Source organism: Triticum dicoccoides, chromosome 4B (assembly GCF_002162155.2).
Source record: "Triticum dicoccoides isolate Atlit2015 ecotype Zavitan chromosome 4B, WEW_v2.0, whole genome shotgun sequence".
Lineage (NCBI taxonomy): Eukaryota > Viridiplantae > Streptophyta > Magnoliopsida > Poales > Poaceae > Triticum > Triticum dicoccoides.
In genome coordinates this window covers 3,089,654-3,102,350 of record NC_041387.1, presented here as the reverse complement: position 1 = coordinate 3,102,350, position 12,697 = coordinate 3,089,654, and the positions used below count along the sequence as shown (strand labels likewise).

The following is a 12,697-nucleotide window of genomic DNA, read 5'->3' as shown; positions in this document are numbered from 1 at the left end:
TGGCCACCCCAGGACTGCATGTAGCTCCGCCGCTGATTGGTTTGACTCCATTTGCGACTCAATAAACATATATTATTGTTTTGGTGGATGGTCATGTTCGCCGGAGACGCTTGTAGTGACTTTGTCAATCTTGAAACTTTGTGCTCCAACCTTTAATAGATGTTGTGTGAGTGTGTGATGGTTTATGCATGTGCATATCTTGTGTATGCCTGTGCACTAAAGCCAGTCTTACTATTATATATTAAGTATTATTTATTATTCAAGCACATGCATTGTATATTGTTTAGCAAAATACAATAACAAATTCAACGGAACATAAACATTATTGGTTTTGGAGTTTGGACACTGCATTCTCAAGATCAACTTGAGGAGGCTTGCAAGTAAAATGTTGTTACAACAATTTTTTCTTCGGAAAATATCATAGACGTACATATAGTAGACTTATCAGCTACATAATATTTTCAGGTGCAAGTCTCTCTTTTCTTGCATCACATGTGACCTTTTTCATTTGCAAAATAAATGAACGGTCCAAAAAGATTGGCTGTGTCATGAAACTAAATTTAAATATTGTTAACCAGATGAAGATACAAGGAAAACTGGTGGAAGATAAAGACCAGAGTTTACTTGAGGCCGCTATGGCCAGAGACCTATGCAAAACTGCTGAGATATTCATACCATTCTACAAGAAGGATGGTGATTTGCCAGTCCTTTTTATGGATCTCAAAGAAGAACTTGAAGGAGCATCTGTGAAGGATAACTGGTTGAAGAATTACTTGATTCATCATCCTGCGATCATGCCGTCAGCTGGCCGTAGAATCTTTTTGACTAATTTGCACCGTGCACTACTTGTGGGTTGTAGTGATCGACTGCATGCTTTTATGGCAACAAAACCGCATGGACATCCTTGTGATTGGAAAACAGTTGTGGAATCGGAAACGAAGGGCGTTATTACTGTTCTCCATACTGTGTACTATCACAATAAGAAGCATGGTACTGAATATGGAAGCTCACGGCGCGAACTTATCCGGTTTATGCGCAATGTTCTTGAACATGGTAAGGAACAAGATGCCCGTGCCATCTATGGTGACTGTGAGTTGGAATTGTACCTAGTCAAGATGTTCGATAGCTTTTTCCCAGGCTTAGTGCGAACCCTTCTTGAGACAGGAGCAATGAACGAGTGAGTACACACTCCAGAATCTGCTTTCCATTTATTATAGTATATTGTGCTGCTCGCCATTACCAGTGATATTATTGTTTTTCTTTCTAAACAATCATTATATATATATTGTTTTTCTTTCCACTTATTATAGTCTTGAAGAAGCCTGGTCATCTTATGAAGTGTTCAAGTTGATCAAATTAACTGGATCCAGGGTCAAAGAGAATACAAACGGACAAAAATGGTATGTGTTCATATGTCCGTTGTTCTGTAAGGTCTTCAGATTTACTGGATCCCCCTCCGACACTATCTATTCTGTGCGAGCTCTGCCATGTAGCGCGCACCATATTACACTGAAAGATCCAATCAAATATTGTGATGAAGCATAAATGGTTCACAAATTATTGTAAATAGTGAACGTAAAATCTGAGTTGGTTGCTATGGATATAGAACTGCAATTATTGTTAGAACCTAGAACTGTAATTCGGTTAGCATATACCTTCTGTCTTTCCAATCAGAACAACACTTATATGCCTATATTGGAGATCTAAGTTGTTCCATTTGATCTAAATGGTTTTGATTATCCCATGGATACCGTGCTTCGCTATGTCATACTCACTCCATTCCATATTACTTGTGTTACATTTGTATAGATACGGATGTATCTAATGTGTCTAGATATATCCGTATCTAGACAAATCTAAGACAAGTAATTTTGAATGGAGGTTATACTTATTTCCTGTGCTTTATCATTTGTCAGGACGTATTATGTATGAGGTGTAAGGTGGCATGCAATTACTTATTGTAGATTGTTGATCACATGACAAATATGTTGAACTAACATATGGGATCCACATGTTAAAGTGATTACGCCCAGGGGAGGTATGTACATTGCCTACAATCCAGAACTGCAATTCTGTTATTTTTTTCCTGAAGGTGAACTGCAATTTGTTCGTATGTCCATCTTGCCTTAATATCCTAGTGTCACATGGTGAGTCTTGTTAACTAGATTAATTAATTATAGCGAAGGTAGTAAGTTTCCAAGTTGAGTTGTAAGCTAGCTGACTGCGGTGGTTGGTGCTAGTTTGAGCCAGATACATAGTTCTAGGTGTCATAATCCGGCTACGAGTAGTACTCGGCCGTGTCCTAATAGGTTTTGCTAGCCCTGTCATAGTTCGTTTATCTATAGGTGTTGTTAGGTCGGTGGCTCCATTTACACACACGCACTGGCGCGCGCACACACACAAGTTCAAAGTTAACTTGTGGGGATTTTCCATGATTTTTTATACATAACTGCCAAAACTAACTAGGCCACCAACAAAAATGGACCAAAGAAAGGGGAGCGTAGCGGTCACTTTTCATCACCTAGGGTGCAGAATAATTTATTCTTCACCCGAGTTAATCTCATGATCGTTTTATAAATAAATTACATTTACAATACAAATGATTACATTCATATTGATTCATACCTTTAATTTGGTATAAGAAAACAAATATATATGTCAAAAGATCAGAAAAATAGCATTTTATGTATATTTTACACTATGTTTTTACGTTTATAACTTCACATAACATAATTTTTTTACGGCGATTATATATTTTCTTACGTTCTCTTTTTATGTATGAAATAAACAAATACAGAAGTAAAATTATGGTGCATTGATGTTAAAATGGAGAGGGGTGAGGATAACTTTTCCTCACCCAGGATGATGAATAGGTAAAAGATCTGGCGCACCTTGATCAGGAATGGTAGGATTTTTCTTTCCCATCCACATTAGTTGGATCACTTTCCAAACTTTTTATACATGCACTAGACTCTCCACGGCAATTGATTTCTTGCCATAAACGTCACATGACATTTGCTCATTGACAATTGATTCATTTCCAACAGAAGATGCATCTTACATCATCCATGTGCACATTCTTTTATAGGCTAATTTGAATCTCGTAAACTGCCAACATAAATACATGAGCATTGTTATGTGTATGCCGTATTATTGTATGATGGTTAAAATCACCATCAAATTTTGTATTTCGAAGGTATTGAATACCCACAAATATATTTAAATAGTGGGTATGTCATATATAAGGCATTTGCAACTACAAAATTAAGGAAATGTGACATACCCATATATCACATTCCAAAAATCATATACCCATTTTTGTTAAAAATATATATATATAGCCATGAGCATCACATACTCAAGTCCCCGCAAAAAAGTATACTTTTTAAGAGATATGCCAAATTTGACAATAACCAATATATATTTGTAAGTGCATGCTCAAGTCCCCACAAAAAAATGCATATACAAAAAAAGTTGCATGTTGTTTCCTCCGATTAACTCCCTCTATAAAAAAATTGTGTCTACATATATACCCAAGAAATTTTCGAGTACATGTACCTAGTGATTTATTCAAGGTATCAGATACCGGTGAATTACACGATCCTAGGTGTCTAACACTCCATTGGCATACCGTATGTACGTTCTTATGTATTTTCTAATGATTTACTTTTCCAGGTATCTGGCTTTTTTTAAAGTAGGTGTCACATTTTTTATGGCTAATTTCACTGTACAAATTAAGGTGACCAAATAATATGAAACATCTTCCTAATATTATTTTTAGTTGTTTGGTATGTATGATGCATGCAGATACCCACACTCGATATTTTTGTACTCCCTCCGTTCCTATAAGTCTTTCTAGACGTTTCAAATGGACTACAACATATGGATGTATGTAGACATATTTTAGAGAGTAGATTCACTATTGTTTCGTATGTAGTGACTTGTAGGAATCTCTAGGAAGACTTATATTTGGGAACAGACGGAGTAGGTACATATACCTAAGATATCGTGCTCACACTCTTCCTGAATACACATATATGCTTTGGAGAGATACCCATAAATGATATACTCCCTCCGTCCGGAAATACCCGTCGGAGGAATGGATGTATCTAGATGTATTTTAGTTTTAGATACATTAATTTTTATGCATTTCTCTGACAAGTATTTCCGGACGGAGGGAGTACGTTAAATTGGGACATGCCCAAAATTATTATACTATTTTTAATACAAGTATGTGCCTTAAACATATACCGGCAAACGATATTGGAGACATACTAAAAATGATATAATTTGAATAAGGAGACGCTCAAATATACATGTGTATTTTCCATGAAGCCATACCAATTGTAAACATACCTTTATACCCACAATTATGATACACCTAAGAGTATACTTTTCTCGCAAAAAATGACTTTCTACTGAACAAAGTGCACACACCATGGGAGGTGCATGGATTCAAAACATTGACTATTAAAGACTGATTTTCTCTATCTTCTGTAATGTGAGCATTAAATGTCTAGCAATAATTCTTTCCTACTAAAGTGTGTGCATAAAAGCAATAATCAGCGATTATTCTTTCCTGATAAAAAGTTCAACAATTAATTCTTGCATTGTTTCACGTGCACACATCTCATTGTAATCCAACAGTTTTTAGGTAAGGAGGGAGGGAGGGAGGGAGACCCCATGAGGTATTAGACACGTACAAGCATATTCTGACATATTTGTAAGTGGATACTCAAGTTTCATATGCAAGATATATCCGTAATACCTCAATGTGATATTTATTGGTATATACCCATAAATGTCACCTACTTTTTTACGAGGGAATGCATGTACATACACTAAATACATTGACAAATGATATGTTACGTTCATATAATTATGAACATCTAAACAACATACTCGATGCTGATGTATCCCAGGTATGATACTAGAGGAATCATACCCAAAAAATTATGGCTACATACCAGAAATAAAACGTATTATCTTTTTCGCAAAACAAATTGGCACACCCAGTGGGATGTTTCTTTATCTTCACATAATTTACCGGTACGTACCGTAAGCACAACAAGGTATCATAGAAAGACAAAACATTTTTATCGTATACCCACAACGGGACAGAAAGTGGCAAAATCCACTAAACGCACGCCTAAATCTTTTTGAAAGGCACGCTAGCAATACTTCTAAAATGTACAACGTCTATGCATTAATTACTATAAGATTTTTCACGTACATGCATCACGGAAATTTGGCAGCTTCTTGTTTTTTAAGTAAAATATGTGGTAACATCACATTTATCTAGACAAAATAGATGACATGGCAAGTAATTAATGATGAAAAAGACGCATGTAGTAACATAGCTACGTACACCTCTTCCAATGCAAAGGTGCTTGCATGAGGTGCTAAGTGTATTAAATAGCTTAGCAACTCAACTCCCCAATGCATAGGTGCTTAACTTGTTGTTGCTAAGCTCACTTTATTTAATGATTAGCACATAAACTCTTTCATGCATTGGCCAGCTACTTTCATTTAAATGGTTTGCCTAGGTTCAGGTGCTTGGCATTGGTTCTTCCCGGGGTCACCAAAGTGCTCTCTCTCCACTTTAATTGTTGTGCCATATCATTTTCTCGCGTATGTGGCATGCTTAGCACCTGTCGAGCACTGGGAAGGGCCTTGCTCATGCTATATGAGTCCAAAACCTATTAAATGAAGAGTTGCATGACACACCACATATGTTACTCCCCACTGTAGAGGTAGTAACATATGCATGTTACTAGTCTAAGTTACTCCCCACTATGGATAATCTAGGGAAGTCTTGGTGCGTGCATCGAGTAATTAATGCCTACTTCCAAATTAGAGCAAGTAATCACTAATTAACAAGTTAAACGGAATACTGCAAAGGGGTAAACCCATTAGTGTCTAAACCTGTCATAGCCGCACACATCCTAATGCAATCCGAAGGTAGACAGGCATGGAGCCCGGGCACCTGGGTGTCCTGAGGCCTGCGTGAGATTTGTAACACACTGGTGAGAAAAGAAGAATATGAATATAAAGAGGAAAACAAAGGGCATGATACAGGCTCTGGCTATAAGTTTTTGTGCATGCATGTTCATCGTCTAGTTTAATCTGATCGATCTTGAGGGCAAGTTTTGACACAAGTATATTTACAATCAAAATATGCATCACTACATTCATGTGGTTCCCCTAAACAAGTTTATGATACATACTTCAACCGTTCCATAAATATTGTCATGGTTTTAGTTCAACTAAATATACACGAAAAAATTATGGAATGGAGAGAGTTTAAATTTGGGTGGGCACATAATTTGTTCCACTTACTTGTGTTTGGCTAAATCACACTTTCTTGTTGTTTTGTCCGCAGTTGTGTTTTGCATGAAGGTTGCAGTTCCTCCAAAATTTCAGTCATCGACGGATATGTTGAACTAACATATATATATATATATAAGGAACCAAGAGGCTCACATACTGACGTAGCATTACAAGTGCGCCAAAGACTTCGGGCATTTATTGGCATTCTTTCGGAAAAAAAATGGAGGCAACCAAAACCAAACATAGGAACTGGCCGGTCACTTGTCCATTTTAGTTATTCTTTCTGATTTTTGGATGCTTTCTATATTTATAAAACGGCAGCTGAGTTGCCAGATTAATTAGTTTTTTAAACAATCAAGTACTCTTTTGTTGTTGTAGATGCAGGTTGAATGTTGCAAAAATGTACTACATGCGATACTTTTGAACTCCTTTGTGACTGTGTGTGTGTGTGTGTGGGGCGACAATAACTGTTGGAAACGATTGTTTTGGCAATGCTTCACGATGTATTGATCGGTGCAAAGCGCACGTATATATGGAGTACAAAATGGGCCACAACCTCAACTATATAAAGACTAGGAGGTGGGCCAGGCTATACAATATACATGCACAAACCATATATTCAACACCCCCCCACAGTCGAAGCGTCGCCGGAGACGCAAAGACTGGACCTGGACTCCTCGAAAACAGAAGTAGGCAGTCCTTTCGTCATGACGTCGGCGAACTGCTGCGCCGTCGGGACGTGGAGGACCCGGATGCGCCCAAGAGCCACCTGCTCACGAACGAAGTGTATATCGAGCTCAATATGCTTCGTTCGACGATGATGGACCGGGTTGGCGGAGAGGTAAACGGCGGAGACGCTGTCGCAGTAGACGAGCATAGCCTTGTGAACATCACAAAGCAACTCCTGGAGCAGCTGACGGAGCCAAGAGCATTCAGCAACGGCGTTAGCCACTGCTCGATACTCAGCCTCGGCACTCGAGCGGGAGACGGTGGGCTGTCGCTTGGAAGACCAAGAGATCAGGTACGGCCCAAGGTAGACACAGTACCCCGAGGTGGAGCGCCGTGTGTCGGGGCAGCCAGCCCAGTCCGCATCAGAGTAGGCGACGAGGTCGGTGGAGGCGGAGGCCGTCAACGTAAGTCCCAAGGATTGGCTGCCGCGTATGTATCGGAGGATACGCTTCACCAGAGTCCAGTGAGAGTCGCGCGGAGCATGCATGTGAAGACAGACCTTCTGAACGGCATACTGCAAGTCGGGGCGCGTCAGGGTCAGGTACTGCAGGGCGCCCACAATGGAGCGGTAGAAGGCCGCATCAGATGCAGGCGAGCCCTCCAAAGCGGAGACCTTGGCCTTGGTGTCGTCTGGCGTGGGAGCGGGCTTGCAGTTAAGCATGCCAGCTCGGTCGAGAAGCTCATGGGCATAGCGCTGCTGATGCAGGAAGAACCCATCTGGCCGTCGAACCACCTCAATGCCAAGGAAATAATGCAGAGGACCCAAATCCTTCAAGGCATACTCATCACGAAGATGAGCAGTAAGCCGCTGGAGGAGCGCGAGAGTGGATGCCGTTAGAATGATGTCGTCGACGTACAGCAGCAAGTAGGTCGTGTCAACTCCGTGATGATACACGAAGAGGGACGCATCGGAGCGAGCTGATGTAAATCCGAGCGTCTGCAGGAAGGCGGCGATGCGCTGGTACCAGGCTCGAGGTGCCTGCTTCAGCCCCTAGAGAGAACGGGAGAGCAAGCACACATGATCTGGATGCGTGGCATCGACGAAGCCGGTGGGCTGCTCACAGAACACCTGCTCAGCCAGGTGGCCGTGCAAGAAGGCATTGGACACGCCCAACTGATGCACAGGCCATGCTCGGGACACGGCTAGCTAGAGCACGGCGCGGATCATGCCCGGTTTAACAACCGGGGCAAATGTGTCGGTGAAGTCCACGCCCGCGCGTTGCTGAAAACCCCGAACCACCCAGTGAGCTTTATAGCGCTCGAGAGTACCATCCGGACGAGTCTTGTGCCGAAAGACCCACTTGCCCGTGATGATGTTGGCACGGGGCGGCCGAGGGACAAGCTGCCAGGTACGGTTCCGCTGGAGCGCGTCGAACTCTTTCTGCATCGCCGTGAGCCAATGAGGATCCCGAAGAGCGGCTCGAGCTGACGATGGGAGAGGATACGGCTCAGAGGCGGAAGCAGCGACAAGATACTCATCGCTGGGGTACCGCGTGCTCGGGCGAAGGGTGCCAGCCCAAGAGCGAGTCATCGGGCGGGGCGGCGGATCCGGAGGGGAGGCGGGCGAGGACGAAGACGAGCCCGCCTCCGATGTGACCACCGCGGACGAGGCCGCCGGTGAGGCGGCGGGCGAGGCCGCCTGCGTGGCGGCGTGGCGGAGGCCGCCAGCGTGGTGGCGGACAAGGAAGCCAGCAGGGTCGAGGCCGGGGACGCCGGGGGCGTTGCGGGCGTCGAGGGAGGTGCAGCCCCTAGGGCAGCCAAACGGGGAGAGACTCGACCCGTGGCACGGGGGGCACCCTCAAAGCCGGGAGGCGGCCCAAGAGAGGCACGTGGGCAGCCATCATCGGGAGCGGGCAAGGCCGCAACATCCGAAGGTACCTGTTAGAACGGAAAAAGCATCTCATCAAAGTAAACATGTCGTGAAGTGATCACCCGATGAGAGATAGGATCATAGCAGCGGTAGCCTTTAGTGTTAGGAGGATAGCCGAGAAAGATGCAGGCCACAGACCGAGGGGCGATCTTATGAGGAGCAGTGGAAGCGATGCTGGGGTAGCACAGGCAACCGAAGATGCAGAGCTCAGCATAGGAGGGTGGCGTGCCAAACAAGAGGTGATGAGGTGCAAAATTCCCGCGGGTGCGACAAGGACAAATGTTAATGAGTAGTGATGCGGTGGAAAGCGCGTCGGGCCAAAAACGTGGGGGCACGTTGGCGTGAAAGAGGAGGGTGCGAACGCAGTCATTGAGAGTGCGAAGCACGCGCTCAGCGTGGCCGTTTTGTTGTGAAGTGTACGGGCAAGTGAGACGAAAGATCGTGCCGTGTGTGGCGAGAAGGTTGCGGATCACAAGGTTATCGAACTCCTTCCCGTTGTCTGTTTGCAACGCATGAATGGGACGTCCAAACTGCGTGGAGACATAGGAGTAGATGTTGGGGAACGTAATAATTTCAAAACTTTTCCTACGCACACGCAAGATCATGGTGATGGCATAGCAACGAGAGGGGAGAGTGTTCGTCCACGTACCCTTGTAGACCGTAAGCGGAAGCTTTATCACAACGCGGTTGATGTAGTCGTACGTCTTCACGATCCGACCGATCCAAGCACCGAACGTACGGAGCCTCCGAGTTCAGCACACGTTCAGCTCGATGACGATCTCCGGCCTCCGATCCAGCCGAGCACCGGAGATGAGTTCCGTCAGCACGACGGCGTGGTGACGATGATGATGTTCTACTGGCGCAGGGCTTCGCCTAAACTCCGCAACGATATGACCGAGGTGGAATATGGTGGAAGGGGGCACCGCACACGGCTAAGGAACGATCCGTAGATCAACTTGTGTGTCTATGGGGTGCCCCCTGCCCCCGTATATAAAGGAGGGAGGGGGGAGGCCGGCCGGCCCCTTTGGGCGCGCCAAGGGAGGAGGAATCCTCCTCCTAGTAGGAGTAGGACTCCTCCTTTCCTACTCCTACTAGGAGGGGGAAGGAAGGGGGAGAGGGGGAAGGAAAGGGGGGGTGCCGCCCCCCCTCCTAGTCCAATTCGGACCAGAGGGGGGAGGGGGCGCGCGGCCCATGCTGGCCGCCCCTCTCTCCTTTCCCCTAAGGCCCATAGGCCCAATACTCTCCCGGGGGGTTCCGGTAACCCCCCCGGCACTTCGGTTTTCTCTGAAATCACCCGGAACTTTTCCAGTGTCCGAATATAGTCGTCCAATATATCAATCTTTATGTCTCGACCATTTCGAGACTCCTTGTCATGTCCGTGATCACATCTGGGACTCCGAACAAACTTCAGTACATCAAAACTTATAAACTCATAATAAAACTGTCATCGAAACGTTAAGCGTGCGGACCCTACGGGTTCGAGAACTATGTAGACATGACCTAGAACCATTCTCGGTCAATAACCAATAGCGGGACCTGGATGCCCATATTGGTTCCTACATATTCTACGAAGATCTTTATCGGTCAAACCGCATAACAACATACTTTGTTCCCTTTGTCATCGGTATGTTACTTGCCCGAGATTTGATCGTCGGTATCCAATACCTAGTTCAATCTCGTTACCGGCAAGTCTCTTTACTCGTTCCGTAATACATCATCTCATAACTAACTCATTAGTTACATGCTTGCAAGGCTTAGGTGATGAGTATTACCGAGAGGGCCCAGAGATACCTCTCCGACAATCGGAGTGACAAATCCTAATCTTGAATTATGCCAACCTAACATGTACCTTCGGAAACACCTGTAGAGCACCTTTATAATCACCCAGTTACGTTGTGACGTTTGGTACCACACAAAGTGTTCTTCCGGTAGACGGGAGTTGCACAATCTCATAGTTGTAGGAACTTTGTATAAGTCATGAAGAAAGCAATAGCAGTATACTAAACGATCAAGTGCTAGGCTAACGGAATAGGTCATGTCAATCACATCATTCTTCTAATGATGTGATCCCACTAATCAAATGACAACACATGTCTATGGTTAGGAAACATAACCATCTTTGATTAATGAGCTAGTCAAGTAGAGGCATACTAGTGACTATAGTTTTGTCTATGTATTCACACATGTATTATGTTTCCGGTTAATACAATTCTAGCATGAATAATAAACATTTATCATGATATGAGGAAATAAATAATAACTTTATTATTGCCTCTAGGGCATATTTCCTTCAGTCTCCCACTTGCACTAGAGTCAATAATCTAGATTACATAGTAATGATTCTAACACCCATGGAGTCTTGGTGCTGATCATGTTTTGCTCGTGAGAGAGGCTTAGTCAACGGGTCTGCAACATTCAGATTCGTATGTATCTTGCAAATCTCTATGTCTCCCACTTGGACTTGGTCCCGAATGGAATTGAAGCGTCTCTTGATGTGCTTGGTCCTCTTGTGAAATCTGGATTCCTTTGCCAAGGCAATTGCACCAGTATTGTCACAGAAGATCTTCATTGGTCCTGATGCACTAGGTATGACACCTAGATTGGAAATGAACTCCTTCATCCAGACTCCTTCATTTGCTGCTTCAGAAGCAGCTATGTACTCCACTTCACATGTAGATCCCGCCACGACGCTTTGTTTAGAACTGCACCAACTTACAGCTCCACCGTTTAATAAAAACACGTATCCGGTTTGCGATTTAGAATCGTCCGGATCAGTGTCAAAGCTTGCATCGACGTAACCATTTACGACTAGCTCTTTGTCACCTCCATATACGAGAAACATATCCTTAGTCCTTTTCAGGTATTTCAGGATGTTCTTGACCGCTGTCCAGTGATCCACTCCTGGATTACTTTGGTACCTTCCTGCCAAGCTTATTGCTAAGCATACGTCAGGTCTGGTACACAGCATTGCATACATGATAGAGCCTATGGCTGAAGCATAGGGAACATTTTTCATTTTCTCTCTATCTTCTGCTGTGGTCGGGCATTGAGTTTGACTCAACTTCACACCTTGTAGCACAGGCAAGAATCCTTTCTTTGCCTGATCCATTTTGAACTTTTTTAAAATTTTGTCAAGGTATGTGCTTCGTGAAAGTCCTATTAAGCGTCTTGATCTATCTCTATAGATCTTGATGCCCAATATGTAAGCAGCTTCACCGAGGTCTTTCATTGAAAAACTTTTATTCAAGTACCCCTTTATGCTATCCAAAAATTCTATATCATTTCCAATTAATAATATGTCATCAACATATAAAACTAGAAATGCTACAGAGCTCCCACTCACTTTCTTGTAAATACAGGCTTCTCCAAAAGTCTGTATAAAACCATATGCTTTTCAACGGTAACAGGATTTTCACGTGTAAGAGAACGAATGGAAACAAGATTTTTAATGATGTCAGGAGAAACAAGCACATTAGAAAGATATAATGGCATGGAGTTTGAAGGAAAAGCGGCATGGCTGACATGAGTAATGGGCATGGAAGAACCGTCACCCACGGTAATGCGAGCAGCGGTGTGAACGGGGCGAGCGGCAAGAAGGTTACCGGGGTTGGCGGCCATGTGAGCCGTGGCTCCGGTGTCCATATACCAGTCGCCACCGCCAGTGTACTGCTGTGGCGTGGGGGTGGTGTGGAGAGCGGCTAGGAGCGCGGGATCCTAAGGCGCCGGCGGGAGGGCCGGGGCAGACGGCGCCGGCTAAGGCGGTGGCGC

General features: G+C 44.1%; 1 protein-coding gene across 4 annotated transcripts in view; it reads left to right on the top strand.

Moving 5' to 3' along the window:
• The window catches only part of LOC119294474, an 11,957-nt gene extending 5,135 nt beyond the window's left edge, over window positions 1-6,822 (top strand). For 2 of the 4 annotated variants that reach the window (XM_037572660.1, XM_037572661.1), the window contains exons 7-11: window positions 579-1,177; window positions 1,311-1,400; window positions 1,917-2,038; window positions 2,798-2,905; window positions 6,383-6,822. In XM_037572660.1, the coding sequence (XP_037428557.1) occupies window positions 579-1,177; window positions 1,311-1,400; window positions 1,917-1,932 (705 nt within the window). In that variant the 3' untranslated portion in view covers window positions 1,933-2,038; window positions 2,798-2,905; window positions 6,383-6,822. Of the gene's footprint in view, window positions 1-578; window positions 1,178-1,310; window positions 1,401-1,916; window positions 2,039-2,797; window positions 2,906-4,647; window positions 4,667-6,382 lie in introns of those variants that run through there. The other 2 variants (XM_037572663.1, XM_037572664.1) reach the window with 2 other exon arrangements.
• The last annotated feature ends 5,875 nt before the right edge of the window (window positions 6,823-12,697 follow it).